The 17,710-nt window shown below is 41.0% G+C and overlaps 1 protein-coding gene across 1 annotated transcript in view; it reads left to right on the forward strand.

The window, feature by feature from the left end:
• The window catches only part of MATN3 (matrilin 3), a 137,808-nt gene that overhangs the window by 43,320 nt on the left and 76,778 nt on the right, over positions 1-17,710 (forward strand). Inside the window, exon 2 of the mRNA XM_085610630.1 lies at positions 1,496-2,065. Coding sequence (XP_085466756.1) covers positions 1,496-2,065 — 570 coding nt within the window. The remainder of the gene's footprint in view (positions 1-1,495; positions 2,066-17,710) is intronic.

Raw genomic sequence — 17,710 nt, forward strand, 5'->3', positions numbered from 1 at the left:
GTACAGCACAATAGTAACACATATAATTAATATATGAACTAAAATAAAATAATTAAACAATATTTCTAAGAACTATATTACTGAAAACAATTTGAAAAACATCAATGTTTATTACAATATTACCTGAAAAAACAATATGTATCTCAACGATATTTGTGTATCAAAATATTTGTGTGTCACCATATTTAATTTCCGATATATATGTCTCCCCATATTTTAAACTTAATAGATTGTCTAAACACCTTCGATAGACTATCATTGGAGCTTTGTGCTTTTTGGCACTATTTCTACTTTAAACTTTTAAAATTCATATCGGCAGTTCTCCTGATTTGATTTTTGTCATTTTGGTTTCATCTTATTTATAAAAAAATTCTAATTAATGCTGAAATGTCTATTGTTTTGCATTTTATATTTATTAATGTTTTGGTAATGCTTAAATACTTTAAATATTTTTAATACTAAAGGCTTGGTTTAGATCTTGTCGGACGTGTTACTCGGTCACAACGGTGATGGATATCCCGTCCACCAAAATATAAATCCTATTATTTCCAATAGGGTTTATATTTTGGCGGACGGGCTATCCGTAACAGTTGTGACGGAGTAGCCCGACTGCCAAGATTTAAATCAGGCCCTAAGTTAAGCTGCTCTGAGCCATAGCTAATAGGGGGTTGAGCTCATGTTAATTTACTGACTTTGAGGGTTCACCCTGACAAGAGTTGTGACATTCCTTGAAGTGGGCAGTCACCCACCCATTGTACATTTTTACAGATATGACTATATTAAGGCCCATTCTATTTGCTAAACATGGAAATGTACTTGTATGCCAGAATTTCTGTTTGAAGGTCACAGTTCACCCACCTATCTTCCATTGTAGGTTGTACAAATATAAACAATCTAAAAAGATCTATGCTGACCATCATTTCCCATAAAATGGCTGACAAAATATCGAGGAAATATCCAACTTTCCTGTTTCTGCATAAGAAATCCCTTTTGAGGAGTGACAACACCACATGATCTTCTGAGTTTGGCCAAAACAACAGATTTTGAAGAGGACAAAGCTATGGGGACTACAGTTCAGACCCACAATGTATGGCTTGAGTTCCTGGACTCTACTTGAAATGAATGAAAGAACACCTCTGACCAAGCCAAATCTGAGAACAGTGAGAAAATTCCAAGGAATATGAATTATTAATTAATACACTAGGTAGTTGAAGTTAGTGGGAAGGTGGATAGAATATTGAGTTTTATAGGAGGCTACTAGAAGTTATTGATAGCCAGATGTAAAAGGAGTAGGTTAGTGCTTCAGTTGAATGTATTTGGTGTTGTAAGGTGCGTAATGTAGTGTTGGATAGTTAGCCCTTAAAGGTATATTATTGCAGATGTAACTACAATACATGACTTTGATGATAATGCACGTTCGATAAAAAGATATAAACAAAATAAGCAATCTTTTTTTTCCTCTGTAACGATCATTCTGCATCAACTCTCCCTATAGAGACTACCTGTAAAAGCCGTCCTCTGGATCTGGTGTTCATCATCGACAGTTCTCGCAGTGTCCGTCCGCAGGAGTTTGAGAAAGTTAAAATCTTCCTCTCAGATATGATCCATACCATGGATATCAGTGAGCAAGCCACAAGGGTGGCAGTGGTAAACTACGCCAGCACAGTCAAGACTGAGTTTTTTCTCAAAACCTATTTCAACAAAGCAGCCATGAAACATGCCATCTCCAAGATCAAACCACTGGCTACGGGCACCATGACAGGACTAGCCATTCAGACAGCCATTGACAAGGCTTTTACTGAGGAGTCCGGCTCAAGGCCTGCAAACCTGAACATTCCTAAGGTGGCCATCATTGTGACGGATGGCAGGCCCCAGGACAGGGTGAATGAAGTTGCTGAAAGAGCGCGAGACACTGGTATTGAAATGTATGCAATTGGAGTTGACCGTGCAGATATGCAGTCTTTGAAATTGATGGCCAGCGAGCCTCTGGATGATCATGTCTTCTATGTCGAAACCTATGGAGTAATAAAAAAGTTGACATCAAAGTTCAGGCAGACTCTTTGTGGTAAGATCATTGGTTTCAGTTCTCCTTTGCTTCTGTTGTTCTCTGGTGTAAATGATGGAACACAGCTTTCATGAGTGCAGCATGAGCGAGATCACCAGCCCTCAGGGTTGTGAGAGTCCTTCAACACTCCAGTAATACCAGTCTTTTACTACTCACCTGGGGTAAGAGAGCGAGCATTTTCTTTGATTGCATCCGTGCCATGGGATCCTTGATACCACTGTGGTCAGTTAACCGAATTGAGGTATTGAAGCACTAACAAATCACTACCAACCTCTGTGCTAAAATACAAATGAAATTGTAAAAGAAAAATATAAGGCAAATTTTGGGAAATCATAGAGTATGTTAGCTTCATACAAAAAATGCAATTCAGGGCAATGCCTACAAAATTGCACAATGAGTTAAAAGCGATTGAAGTAATATGAAATAAAATAAGCAGACAGTAGTTCATTTATCACCTCTTTTCATATTGCTCAATAGGTGTCTTGTATATCCCCCAGTGTGAATTGTAATATTGTTGGGTGACGGAGGGCATCTGTAGGGAACAGATAGGGATATTGAGAGTTGAAAAAAATCTAGATGTTGTGTTTATTCCACAGTGATGTGTGGAATTTCATTAGGGAAATTGTACCAGAATTTCTTTTGAATTTGAACTTGGTTATTGTTTGTAAAAACATTTTTGAATTTTGTAAGGGAATCAGAACAACATTGAGATTCCATATCTGGTTCATGAGTCTGAATTAAGTCTCACTGATTGCGGTGCCTCTTCCTTTTAAAAATAAATGTAAACCATATTTTCTCTTAATCTTTACAACAAAACTACATCAAGGAAGAGCAACGTATTTGCCCTGCCTCCAACAGACAACAATATGCATTAATAACATATTAACAATTTGTAAAATGGGTGATCTTTATGGATCTCTCTGTATGTCCTTGCAAAGAAATTTTCTGGAAAAAAGCTGGCAAAGGAGAAGTATTGTCTGAACAAACTTCCAATTATAGTTTCTACATGGCCAGCTGTGGTATAACTATGCACTTCCCATATAATCATTTTGAGCATCATGATGATTCAATCCCCTTTCTGAACACAAGTGTTGAATTGTAGAGGATGAGACGGTCCGCTGCACATACATTTGACTTAGTTACCTCTCAGCATTATTACTCCACTCAGCCTGCATTCACAGCCTTGAGCAGCATTTGTATTGAATGGCAGTTGTTACTTCTCATAAAATTGCATCAGGAATCATTACATAATTACATTGTAGAATTGTAGTTATTACATCAAGAGCCTTTACACCAGGAGTACTTTTTTAAATTAATAAATTCATACTTATATATATAAATATTCACTGAAAAAACCATAGGTTTCACACACGTTATAGTTAGGAATTAGCATTTAAAAAACCTTGCAAATTCACTGAAAAAACCATAGGTTTCACACATGTTATAGTTAGCGGAAATTTTACTGATAAAAAACCAATGAAATTGCCCCGTTATAGTTAGTGCTGGCAACTATAACTCACGCGACCGCAATCCTCTGCTGATGCTAATACTGTATTTAGACACTTATTTGCCCATGTCTTCTTCCATACATTTTTAGCTATACATATATTACAAATATTTTTTTTTATAAAGACACATATGTCATCAGCAGAAGATTGCGGTCGCGTGAGTTATAGTTGCCAGCACTAACTATAACGGGGCAATTTCATTGGTTTTTTATCAGTAAAATTTCCGCTAACTATAACATGTGTGAAACCTATGGTTTTTTCATTGAATTTGCAAGGTTTTTTAAATGCTAATTCCTAACTATAACGTGTGTGAAACCTATGGTTTTTTCAGTGAATTTGTACGGTTTTTTAAATGCTAAGTTACTTTACGCCATTCGAGGCGTGCGCGCCCACTTAACGCAGTGCGTTCCGTGCACGGTTTTTATCAACTTTAATAAGCCCTGTACATTTGGTGGCCTTCGGCCACCAAAAGCACAGGGGGTGGGGTCAATGTGGATAGTGTTTTTTTTATTTCGATTTTATAATTTCATGTTGCCAAAATATAGTTTTTTTACTGATGTAATAAGCCCTGTACATTTGGTGGCCTACGGCAACCAAAAGCACAGGGGGTGGGGTAAGTGTGGATAGTGTTTTTTTTATTTCTATTTTATACCGTACGCTTACGGTAAGCGTACGGTAAGCGTACTCGGCGAAATTGCCGAAAAAAAAATAAAACCGTTTTTGCTCTTGGGGGATGTTTGGGGACTCCCTCAACATGACTATGTGGGAGGGAGTTGTCAAAACAGCCCCGTAACATGTTTTTGGGCATCATGTTTGATAAATAACACTCAGTGCGAGAGACAAAATGGCGGACGCCGCTTCCTGGTTTTGGCCGATTCGAATGTTTACTAAGATCTAAGAGCCAATCAGAATCGCGCTCGCGCACGCCACCGTACGCGTACGGTAAGCGTACGGTAAGCGTACCGTAAGCGGGCTCAGATATATATATTGATTTAAAGGCTATTTTCTCAGAATCTACTGAACAGATTTACACCAAACCTACAAAAGGCACTTCCTTGACATAGGGACTACCTCTCTGCCAAATTTCTAGTAATTCTGTTCAGCCGTTCGGGCTGTAGCTCTGTCTAAAGGTCCTATGGAAAAATGCATGGGAAAAACGCGTTTTGGGACCCCCCTTTTATCTCAGCCCCCGCTTGACGAATCCCCCCGAGACTTTCAGGGTAGGAGCGTAGCGTAGCGCCCCACCTATTTTGAGAAATTCGCGAGGATTCATCGACCGGCGCCAAAGTTATTCAAAATAGAATGTTGCGGATTTCCTATGGAAAAGGGGTCCTAACTATAACTACCTACTGGCGACCGCCAGTAGGTAATATATGTAACATATATTCAAACACACACACACACATACATATATATCAGTCCGAGTCTCTCCTTTAGCATCCCCAATACATTGAGGGGTGGCGCGAGACCGGTGGAGAAACCGGTAAATCAATATGTCAAGAGAACGGGATCCCACTCGTGCTCTCAAAAACTTCTGACACAGTAAACCAGGCTCTAGTTCATATCCAAGTGGGGGTTTATTCTTTTCATAAACCCACCGTGACGCGTTTCGCCACCGTAGTGGCTTGTTCACACAGTGATTTTCAATAAAGTATGCCAATACATATACTTCCGTGTTGGTAGTAAATAAACAAACATAGCAAAAGGACTCCACAGTTTGTACAGCGAGTTACCGCATTTCAAGCGCCATCTTGTAACGTCTTAATAAAATGTAAAATTGCATAACTGTTCTTATACATTGTATTTATGTCCAGATACATATTCATTGATCCACAATTAATTCACAATTAATTCATATAGGAGCTATCCTATGCATACTAGCAGGTTCGCGTTATATATTCCTATGGGATTATGCTCGAATTCCCCTAATTAGTGGGTAGTTCTTTCGTAGTAGGTGCGCATCCTCGTGTAGGTGCTAAACTATATAAGCACTCCGTCTTGCAGTTACATTCTAAATATAACAATATGGAAATGAAAATGTATCCAAACATAGACTAAGTTATTGTGTAACACCCTGGCTAGTGGGTATAACGCTGTCCTTCATATAAGATGGCTATTTCATTGATTGTCGTACAACCCTTTGTAAACATATTTTAACAATGTTATAAGCAACAAGTATATATATATACAATGGGCCATAAAGGTAAACCCTCATTAGTGGAAAAATGAGCCCATGATCAAGGAGGTTTAAGCTTCCGTGCGGGTACAGTACTAATCAGTCCTCTTGCAGTCTTTAAACGGAAAGTAACAATACAAATAAACCGGCATCTATCTCAATACCCCCTATCCCTTAGAATAACCTGTGGTTTTCCCAAATACACATTCAAGGTAATAAAGTCAAAGGTGTATGTTAAAATCTTATCTCAATGTTGTGACTGCAGGATGATCTGAAGAAAGGGTAGGGATCACGTTGGCACCATAGATGACAATTCCCTTCCTTTCCTCCTGTGGGAAATAGAAATGCAGTTGTCAAATTTATGAAGTACTGTCAGTTAAAAACCTTTACCAGCTCACATTATAGGATAAAAGATAAAACATAAAACAAGACAGGTATGCTGTTGAATATGTATAGTACTTTGCGGCATAGTGATAAAACGACATAAGTCATAACTGTTTCATCAAGTCTTGAGTATCAAACAGGTAGTCTCATAAACCCTTATTCCTCTTGTAGATGTATGGCCATTTCTTCATCCAAGTTATGGCCTTCGGGAAATAGGGTGCACATACCAATGATGTGTCTTGATTCCCGTTGCCTTAGTCTTAGGACACGGTTCCCACCTCTCACTTTCGGTAGAACCTGCTCGATTGCATAATATCTTAACTTTTTATAATCTGAAAAATGGTGACTGGCAAAATGGCGGGCTATCGGATATTGCCTATCATTGTTAGTGATAGCCCGCATATGTTCAAGTACGCGTTTTTTTGCCATGTGTGTTGTACTGCCCACGTACCGTAGTTTACACGGGCACTCCAATACATATATGACAAAAGTGCTGGCACATGTGAGAAATTGAGAAATGGTGATCATGGTGTTTGTGCTCGTATTCCAGAATTCTTTCACCATTTTGCTGTTACTACAAGCCTTACAGTGGCCGCATGGATAAAAGCCCTTTATATCTAGACCTCTCCCTTCTGCATTAGTTGTCAAATCGCTATGCACCAAAGAATCTCTAAGGCTACGGCCCTTTCTATATGTTATACTGGGTCTTTCTGATAACGATTTGCCAACTATGGGGTCATTTCTTAGAATGTTCCAATGACGATTGATTACCTTGCGTATCTGGGTAGAGTTACCATTATACGTTATAATCATGCGTGTGTTGTTGCCCTCATCATTTTCACTTTCTAGTGCTTCTTTCTCGATTTGAGCTAGAGTACTCGATCTCTCAACCTCGGTTACCCTAGCGACTGCTCTTTTGAGAACCCATGCTGGGTAGCCTCTGGCTTTGAATCTCTCTATCATGATTTGTTGTTCACTCAGGAAATCAGCGGGCGAGCTACAATTTCTTTTAGCTCTGAGCAGCTCCCCGTATGGTATACTCCACTTGAGGTTGTCTGGATGGCTGCTCAGAGCATGGAGAAGAGTGTTGCCCGCTGTGCATTTACGATAGAGAGTTGTGTGGATGGTGTTACTTCTCACTACTACTTGTGTGTCCAGGTACTCAACTTTCTCCTTACTTATGGTACAGGTGAGGGTAAGATTTCTTTCATTGTTATTGAGTTCTTCTATGAACTGCAAAGCATCTCTTTCTGTGCCCTGCCAAACAAGAAAAATGTCGTCGATGTACCTGAGCCACATTTTTACACTTGTAAAGGCTTTCTCGAGATTCTTGTTGTTATGAATTTCCTCCTCCCAAGCCCCCATAAAAAGGTTGGCAAAGCTCGGGGCAAAGCATGTGCCCATCGCGGTACCATGTCTTTGTCTGTAGACTGACCCATTGAACAAAAAATAATTGTTCATGAGACAGTACCTAGTTAGGACCGTGTTTCCATAGGAAATCTGAAAAATCTATTTTGAATAACTTTGGCGCCGGTTGACGGATCCTCGCGAAATTTTCAAAACTAATGGGGCACTCCGCTCAGCTCCTACCCTGGAAGTCTCGGGGTGATTCGTCAAGCGGGGGCTGAGAAAAAAGGGGGTACCAAAACACGTTTTCCCCATGCATTTTCCCATAGGACCTTTAGTTGAAGGTACAGCCCGAACGGCTGAACAGAATTGCTTGAAATTTGGCAAAGAGGTAGTCCTCAGGTCAGGGATTTGCCTTTTGCATATATGGTGTCAATCTGTTCAGTAGTTCCTGAGAAAATTGCAGTTAAAAGTACATAAATATCTATAGCCGCGCACCGTGCGCGCACGTAATTCTGATTGGTGGTTACATGTCAGTCAACATTCGAATCGGTCGAAATCAGAAAGTGTTGTCCGCCATTTTGTGTGTGACAGTGAAAAAGAAAGGTGGAGAACGTGAAAAGGGGGCAGGGTATAGAGTTCCTGACCTCCTAGCTTTTGTCAGGGGTCCCTGAAGGACCATGAAGGGTGAAAAAAACATTTTTTTTTTTAAATCGAAGGGTGCGCGCACAGTGCGCGCACGGCGGAAAAAAATCATTAAAAAAATAGAATTAAAAATCAAATTTAAGTGTTTAGATGTTAGGTGGCTCTAAAAAGAGCCGTTGTGTTAATTGAGGGACAGAGGAACAAAAAAATGGCAAAAATTATAGGGTGCCGCACGTGTGCTGCTGTATCTTGCTCTCTATTAGGGGAATGCTGGTGTCCCCATAAGAGAGAAGAGCATTGCACTGTATATGCACCCTTTTAAACAGAGGGTGTATATCCAGAGGAACAGAAGCAGGTGAAGCTGCCGCCGCAGATGAAGTGCTCGGCTGAGCTGCCGATGATGTGCTCGGCTGAGCTGCTGCAGATGTGCTCGGCTGAGCTGCTGGAGGGTTTTCTCCAGCAGCTCGAGCATAAGCCACAGGATGTACATCTCTAACGTGCCTGATCATAGTGAAGATACTAAAAGAGTATTTCTTTTTAGGATCTCCTCTTGATAAGACACGATCACAAAGAGTGCAGGTGACTTTTGGAGCATTCACCTACTTCTGCCCCTCTGGAAAAGTGAAAAATTGCCATATAAAAGAGTTTTTCTGTTTCCTCTGTCTCTGTGGCACAAGGGTCTCCTGCTCACTCCCAGAAGATGACTGCTGCTCTGCCATTCTCAAGTACTGGAGTACTGGAAAAGCTGCTCAGCTCCTTCTCCCAGGGAATCAGAAGTAATAATGAGGGGAGTGGGTGTGGTGTTGGAAGTTTCTGGAACTGAAATTACTATAAACCAATGAAAAGTGTTGCTTCTTAATCACATGACCTGAAACTACTATAAACCAATGAAAAGTGTTGTTTCTAAATCACATGACTTGCCGTGCGCGCACGGAGCACGCACGCATGCGCGTACAGAGCACGCCCGACGTACGCATGCGCACACGGAGCACGTACGCATGCGTGCACCGTGCGCGTACGGACAAAAACCCTTAAAAAAACAAACATTTTTTTAAAGTGTTTATAAGTTTATAGAAGATATTAACTATGCTGTTCAACTCTATCCAAATTTAAAAAAAAATCTGAGCCATTCCATATTACAGGATAAAGTTAATCTATAACTATATATATATAGGTAGCTTATTGTAAAATAAATATTTAAAAAATATAATAATACATTCATAAATTAGCATGTAAAAAACCTTGCAAATTCACTTAAAAAACCATAGGTTTCACACACGTTATAGTTAGGAATTAGCATTTAAAAAACCTTGCAAATTCACTGAAAAAACCATAGGTTTCACACACGTTATAGTTAGGAATTAGCATTTAAAAAACCTTGCAAATTCACTGAAAAAACCATAGGTTTCACACATGTTATAGTTAGCTGGACATTTCACTCGTAAAAAACCAATGAAATTCCCCCGTTATAGTTAGTTAGTCGGTGCGTGACTGACTCTATAAGTGAGTGATTAAACGTATCTTACTGAATGCATGGGTTACTGACTAAACTGTGTGAATGTATCCGTCTGTCTGTTGGTGTGTAAGCGGCTGCATGGGTTTGTGAATAGCTACATGAGTGTCTATATGAGTTATTGATTGGTTGTCTGACTATCTGTATCGGTGCCTGAGTGTTTGTGTGGGTGGGGTGTGTGTGACTCTGTGCATAGATGTGTGAGTGGGTGATTCACTGGGTGCATGATTTCAAGAGTGCATCTGTGATGGACGGTATGGGTGGGTGAGTGTGTATATGGGTGTGTTAGTGAGTGAATGTATATCTCAGTAATACATGTGTAAATAACTACATATGTGAAAGGCAGTATATATGTGTGTTAGAGTAAATAAATAGCTATAAGTGAGAGTGTGTGATTATGAGAGTAGCTTTATGTATCAGTGATTGTATAAGAGCATAAGAATGTGCTAGTATTTGTATGAGTAAGTGATCTGGTGTGTGTATAACTATATAGGTGAGTAAATGGGCGTGTGATTAATTATTTGCATGACTGACTAGGTGTGTGAGTACCTCTATGGATGAGTGGCGGTGTGTGAGTGTCTATATAGATGTATGAGTGCATATGATAGTCCTGTACTGAGTGACCGTAAGTATTAGTGATTGTACGGGTGAGTGAGTGGATGTGTGTGTGAACCTAAGAATCAGTGAGTGGGTATGTAGTTATTGGTGTTGGAGTGTCATTGGTTTTGAGAATGGCCATCTATAATTTAGAGTGGGTGTATCAAAGGTTATATTAGGGTGTGAGAAGATGCATCAATTTATCACATGGATGATGTCATCAGTGATGTCATTTGAGATGTCATCAGTGATGTCATCAGTGATGTCACTGACCATGTCATGAGTAATGTAATATGTGACGTCATCAGCAGTGCATTGCGGGGGTGCGAGTTATAGTTAGCTGAACTAACTATAACGGGGGAATTTCACTGGTTTTGTACGAGTGAAATGTCCAACTAACTATAACCTATGGTTTTTTCAGTGAATTTCTAAGGATTTTTAAATGCTAATTTCTAACTATAACGTGCCTGAAACCTATGTTTTTTTCAGTGAATTTCAAAGGTTTTTTTAAATGCTAATTCCTAACTATAATGCCCTTGAAACCTATGTTTTTTTCAGTGAATTTCAAAGGTTTTTTAAATGCTAATTCCTAACTATAACATATCTGAAACCTATGGTTTTTTCAGTGAATTTCAAAGGTTTTTTTAATGATAATTTTTAAATAAATTGTTACATTTAGTTTTTTGATACTGTTTTTCTACATTTTTTAAACCATTTATTTTTACATATTTTATTTTTTAAATGACATTACATATTTTTAATATAAATTGAAAAACAAATGTTTTTAAAAATATTGAAACTCTAATATTTTTTATTTTATTTTATATATTTTTAAATATATTTATAATATTTTTTTTATTGTTGCACCCAACGCGAGAGGAGTCACGCACCCAACGCGAGAAGAGTCGTGCACCCAACACGTTAGAAATCATGCACCCAACGCGTAGGAGCCGCGCACCTAGCGCGTGTCACCAGGAGGCTGCGCTGAGCGTCGCGCTGCGTACGCGACTCCTAATTTGCCCGTAATAAAAAATTTGCACCTATCACTAATTTCTATTCTCCCCGGGGACCCCATTCCCTGGAGCCTATATACAACGTTGGGGACCGTGAGGGAAGCCCCAATGGCCCCACGGTCCCAGCCGGCTCCCCGCGTCCTTCGAAAGCCGGCATTGCTTTTCCACACGGGGAGCTGCTTACGTGCAGCTCCCTGTGTGGAAAAGCAATCTGGTTTGCATTTTGAAAGAGAGAGCAGATTTCCCTGCTCTCTCTTTCAAAATCCAAACCAAGTTTGCTATGACAGGGCGGGAGCCTCGGCTCCTGCCCTGCCATAGCAAACAGCAGTGTCCCGGGGGTGGGCACCCCGAGACACTGCAGAGCCGGGAGCCATGCAGCCACGCGGCCCCCCTCCCACAATATAAAAAGCCCCGGGGAGTGGTGGTCCCCGGGGCTTGGGGGGGCCATTGAACCCCCACCCATTTTTTGAAAAACCCCGGGGGTAGCGGTTCCCGGGGCTGGGGGGGCCTTTGAGCCCCCCCACCCATTTGTTTTGTAGCCCCGGGGTGGCAGTCACCGGGGCTAACAGGGTATAAATTCTGAATGTTAGCACTCTAGTTGCTCATTATATCACTGTAGTAAAGCTACTGCTCACCACAGAAGTCTGCTGCTGGTATTAAAAGTGCATGTTTCAGACTGCATGTCAGAATTTTTTAATGAAATGGAAGAGGATTTGAGAAGTCACTCAAAATGTGCCCTAATTTTTCTTTCTTCAGCACTAATCATAATTTCTATGGCAAAATGAACCCCCTCATTGTGTTCCTTTTTAAATTAAATGTTTTAAGTGTTACCAGTTTATTCCAATCAGGATGGCTTCAGGTGTGCCATACTTTTGTCATAAGTAAGACAGTAAGCGCTCTAGTTGTTCTTAAGAACACTCTGGGACATTCTGTCATTGGGCTACACTTGGGCTACATCTGGGCTCTTTTGTCTCTGGTGGCCATCTTGGGAGACTTATTTGTTATGAAGTTTCCTAATTTCCTCATTTACTGCAGTCTCCTCAGTAGGAAATACTTTCAGTTTTTTACTTTGGTTCCATCAAGAAGGCATTCAGATGTGTCACACATTTGCCATACATTCTGAATGTTCGCACTCTAGTTGCTCATTAGATCACTGTAGTAAAGCTACTGCTCACCAGGGAAGTCTGCTGCTGGTATTCAAAGTGCATGTTTCAGTCTGCATGTCAGAATTTTTTAATGAAATGGAAGAGGATTTGAGAAGTCACTCAAAATGTGCCCTAATTTTTCTTTCTGCAGCACTAATCATACTTTCTATGGCAAAATGAACCCCTTCATGTTGTTCCTTTTTAAATTAAATGTTTTAAGAGTTACCACTTTATTCCAATCAAGATGGCTTCAGGTGTGAAATACATTTGTCATAAGTAGGACTGTTAGCGCTCTAGTTGTTCTTTAAAACACTCTGGGAAGCTGCAGTAGAACACAAAGGAATCAACTGTCAGTCTCTGCCCTTGTTGGATGTACATGTTTTACTGAGAATGTCAGACTTCATTCTCACATGACTGAGAAAGATAATGTGAATTTACAGAAAATATGCTCTCATTTTAGCTTATAGATCACCTTCCAAGCCTCTGTGGGAAAAGCATGAGAAAATAGTTTTCTCTCAAACATGATTCATGATATCCCAGCAAAAGGCTTTTTCACATGGTAAAATCACCTTAGAACACACCACAATTCCTAAAATGAGTATGGTACCATCAACAAATGATTTCTAATGTAACTAAAGTCTTAAAACCTTCTATTAACTGCAATGCTTTTTAATGAGGTGCTATCATGTATATTGGTCCCAAGATGGCTGCCAACACTTCTTGGATGAAGTGCTGACAGCCAATCAGATCTCACGATGAGATGTGTGGTTAGGTTTTGCCCAGATATATATATGTGATTTTACTTTTGATTTTCCCAGCAACTACTGAACGGATTTAAACCATTTAACCAGAAGGCACGAGTGTGAACCAAGGGCTACCTCTTTTCTAAATGTGGTGTAATTCCATTCAGCAGTTCGGGCTGTAGCTGCGATTAAAGGTTGCTATGGAAAACTGCATGGGGAAAACACATTTTGGGACCCCCCCTTTTTTCTCAGCCCCAGCTTGACAAATCACCCCGAGACTTTCAGGATTGGAGCGTACCGGAGTGCCCCACCAGTTTTGAACATTTCGCGAAGATTCGTCAACCGGCGCCAAAGTTATTCCAAATAGAATGTTGCAGATTTCCTATGGATAATAGGTCCTAACTATAACTACCTACTGGTGACCGCTAGTAGGTAATATATATATATACACATACACACACATATATTTTACCTACTGGCAGTCACCAGTAGGTAGTTATAGTTAGAACCTAGTTACCATAGGAAAAGCGTTTTCTGATTTGCCAATATCTTTGGCACCGTTTGACGAATCTTTGTGAAATTTTCCAAAAAACAGGGTTGAACTGCTCAGTTTGTGTGTTGAAAGCTTCGGGGTGATTCATCAAGCAGGGGCCAAGAAAAAAGGTGGATCCCAAAGCGCGTTTTCCCCATGTTAATTTCCATAGGAACTTTATTACAGGCTACAGCCCGAACTGCTGAACGGAATTGCACCAAATTTGGCAAAAAGGTAGGTCTTGGTTTAGACTGCGCCCTTTTTGTTAAATTGTGTAAATCCACTCAGTAGTTGCTGAGAGTATAAAAAAAGAATAATATCGACATCTGAGCACCGAGGAGGGTTTGCGAACCCTCCCGGGCACGAGCTTCACTCTGATTGGCTGCCAACACTCCAAACCAGGAAGTGTTTGCAGCCATCTTGTGACTCGGTAACCGAGTCACAAGAAAAATGGTGAAACAAAGATAAAAAAACATGAAAAGGGGCAGGGTACAAACACCCTGACCCCTAGTGCCTCCTCAGGGGGTCCCACAAAAAGCATTAAAAAAATAAAAAAACAAATTGGCCGAATTCGCGCTGTGGTCGCAAATCCAACCGAGAAAAAAAAAATAACTAAGCGAGCTTCATTGTATTTAAGCCCCCGGGTCGGCCAGGTCCCTTGGGCATGCCTTAGTATGTGGTGAGGGCACGTGGGGACCGCCACCTACCCAGGGCTTTATTAATGATGTGCGGGGGGCACGTGGCCCCCCCAAGCCCTGGGGACCACCACCTCCCCGGGGCTTTTTTAACAATTAGGGTGGGGTCCTCGCGGGTCTCCCCAAGGCTCGGGGACCGCCACCTCCCCGGGGCTTTGCTTTTTAAAAAAAATGTGTGGGGGGCTTGAGCCCCCCACACGCCCGGGGACCACCACCTCCCTGGGGATTTCCAAATGAAGGGAGGGGAGCAATGAGAACCTCAGGACACAAGTGGACTTCATCCCCTGAGCAGCAGTGCGCCAAAAGGCCCGTTTGCAGAGTGGTGTAAAAAGGGGGCACCTCTCTGCAATCCAGCTCTGTGGCACATATTGGAGGTACCTGGTGGGCTAGTTGGCCCCCATGGATCCTTAATATTCAAGGGGAATTAATTCCCCAACTAACAACATACCAGGGGGCGCGTTTGCAGAGTGGTGGAGAAAGGGGGCATGGCCTTTGTCTACCTCTCAGCAATCCCACTGCATTGGGCTTACTGGAGGTAAGAGGTAGGCTAGTTGGCCCCAAAGGCCCCCCAGCAGCGAAGGGGACTTCAATCCCCATCCAAGAGCGCGCCAGGGAGTGCGTTTGTAGAGTGGTGGGCAAAGGGTCGTGGCCTGGTACGAGTACTTACCATGCTGCTGTGTGGGACTTACTGGAGGTAATAGGGGAGGAATTTGGTCCCAAGGATGTCCTTGGGGGGCCAACTACCCCTCTTGTTACCTCCAGTAAGTCCCACACAGTGGGATTGCTAAGACGTCTTCGGAGGCCATGCCCCCTTTTCTCCACCACTCTGGCAGACTACGGGATGGGGGATGGGGAATGAAGTCCAATTTAGGCCTGAGGGAGTTTGGGGGCCAAGAAGCCCTCCTGGTACCTCCTGTAAGTCCTAGGTAGCGGAATTCCTGAGTGCTGGTCGGAGGCCCAGCACCCTTTCTCCACCAATCTGTAAACGTGACTACTACTTAAAGAAGCATCTTTCTGCACCTCTTACTTAGAGGTAGTTTTAATGCCCCAGCCCTATTATGTACAAGGGCCTTACAGAGGAGGTCATGCTAATCACAGGGGTACCCCAACGCATAGTGTTCCCTAGTGTAAGTAGGTGTTTTCACTGTATTGTAAGTGTCTTTTAGCATAGCACTGGCTCTAGGCCTGGTTAGTCAGAGTCAGTTACCACCAGTACCCATCAGCAAAAAGTTGGGTGCACAGGAGGACTTTCTGTTCCTCTGTTGGTTCTTTCTGCACATCTCTTGCTTCTTCCTGCACTTTTCTTCGTCTTTCTGGACTTCTGTTACCACTTTCTGCAATTGTCTTACTTCTTTCTGTGCCTTTGTTCTTCTTTCTTCACATGTCCTACCTCTGTAGACCTAGTTAGAAATTAGAATTTAAAAAACCTTTGAAATTCATTGAAAAAACCATAGGTTTCAGGGACGTTATAGTTAGAAACTAGCATTTAAAAAACCTTTGAAATACACTGAAAAAACCATAGGTTTCCGGCATGTTATAGTTAGAAATTAGCATTTAAAAAACCTTAGAAATTCACTGAAAAAAACTGAGGTTTCAGGGACGTTATAGTTAGTTGGACATTTCACTCGTACAAAACCAGTGAAATTCGTCCGTTATAGTTAGTTCAGCTAACTATAACTCGCGCCCCCACAATACACTGCTGATGATGTCACATATCACATCATTCATGACATGATCAGTGGCATCACTGATGACATCTCAAATGACATCACTGATTACATCACTGATGACATCCACATGATAATCTGATGTACTTCCTCACACCCTAATATAACCTTTGATACACCCACTCTAAAATGCAGAGTACCATTTTCGGAACCATAGACACACCAACACCAGTTACTACATACTCACTCACTGATTCGTAGGTCTACACACACATCAACTCATTCACCCCTACTGTCACTCATACATGCATTTACTCATCAATACTGCACTGTAATTTGCACTCATACACCTATACAGACACTCAGACATTGCAACTCACCCACACAGTTACTTACACACCTAGTCAGTTATATAAAGAATCAATCACATTCCCATTTACTCACCTATACAGTTATACACACACCACCTTACCTATTCATACAGATACTAACACATACTTATTCTCTTATACAATCACTGACAAAAGCACACACTCATGCATACAGCCACTCTCACTATCACTCACTCTCACATATAGTCATTTATATACTCCAACACTCCCATATACTGCCTTTCACATATGTAGTTACTCACACATATACCACTGAGACATCCATTCACTCACCAACACAGCCATACACACACTCATTCACCCATACAGCCCTTTACAGACACACTCTTGAACCCATACACCCAGTGAATCACCCACTCTCACATCTATGCACAAAGTCACACACCCCCACCTACCCACACAAACACTCAGGCACCAATACAGATACTCAGGCAACCAATCAATAACCCATATAGACACTCATGTAGCTACTCACCAACCCATGCAGCAGCTTATACAACAGACATACTGATACAGACATTTATACAGTTTAGTCACTAACCCATGCATTCAGTAAGACACATTTAATCACTCACTTATACAGTCACGCACCTACTAAATCCTCCATCCAGACACTTATATATCCACTCATTCTTCAATACACCTTGGCATATATGTAAAACGTATTTAAACTTTATAGAAACACATAGTTGCTGGATGATGTCATCAGTGATGTCATCAGTGAAGTCACTGACGATGTCATGAATGATGTAATATGTGATATCATCAGCAGTGCGTTGCTGAACTAACTACAACGGCCGAATTTCACTGGTTTTGTACGAGTGAAATGTCCAACTAACTATAACGTCCCTGAAACCTCTGTTTTTTTCGGTGAATTTCTAAGGTTTTTTAAATGCTAATTTCTAACTATAACGTGCCTGAAACCTATGTTTTTTTCAGTGAATATATATATATAAAAACCAATGAAATTCCCCCGTTATAGTTAGTGCAGGCAACTATAACTCACGCGACCGCAATCCTCTGCTGATGACGTCAGATATTACATCACTGATTACATATGTGTCTTTCTGAAAAATAAATATTTGTAATATATGTATAGCTAAAGATTAATGGAAGGAGACATGGGTAAATAGGTGTCTAAATACAGTGATGTAATATCTGACGTCATCAGCAGAGGATTGCGGTTGCATGAGTTATAGTTGCCTGCACTAACTATAACGGGGGAATTTCATTGGTTTTTTATGAGGGAAATGTCCAGCTAACTATAACATATGTGAAACCTATGGTT

This window comes from Triturus cristatus, chromosome 6 (genome assembly GCF_964204655.1).
Source record: "Triturus cristatus chromosome 6, aTriCri1.1, whole genome shotgun sequence".
Taxonomy (NCBI): domain Eukaryota; kingdom Metazoa; phylum Chordata; class Amphibia; order Caudata; family Salamandridae; genus Triturus; species Triturus cristatus.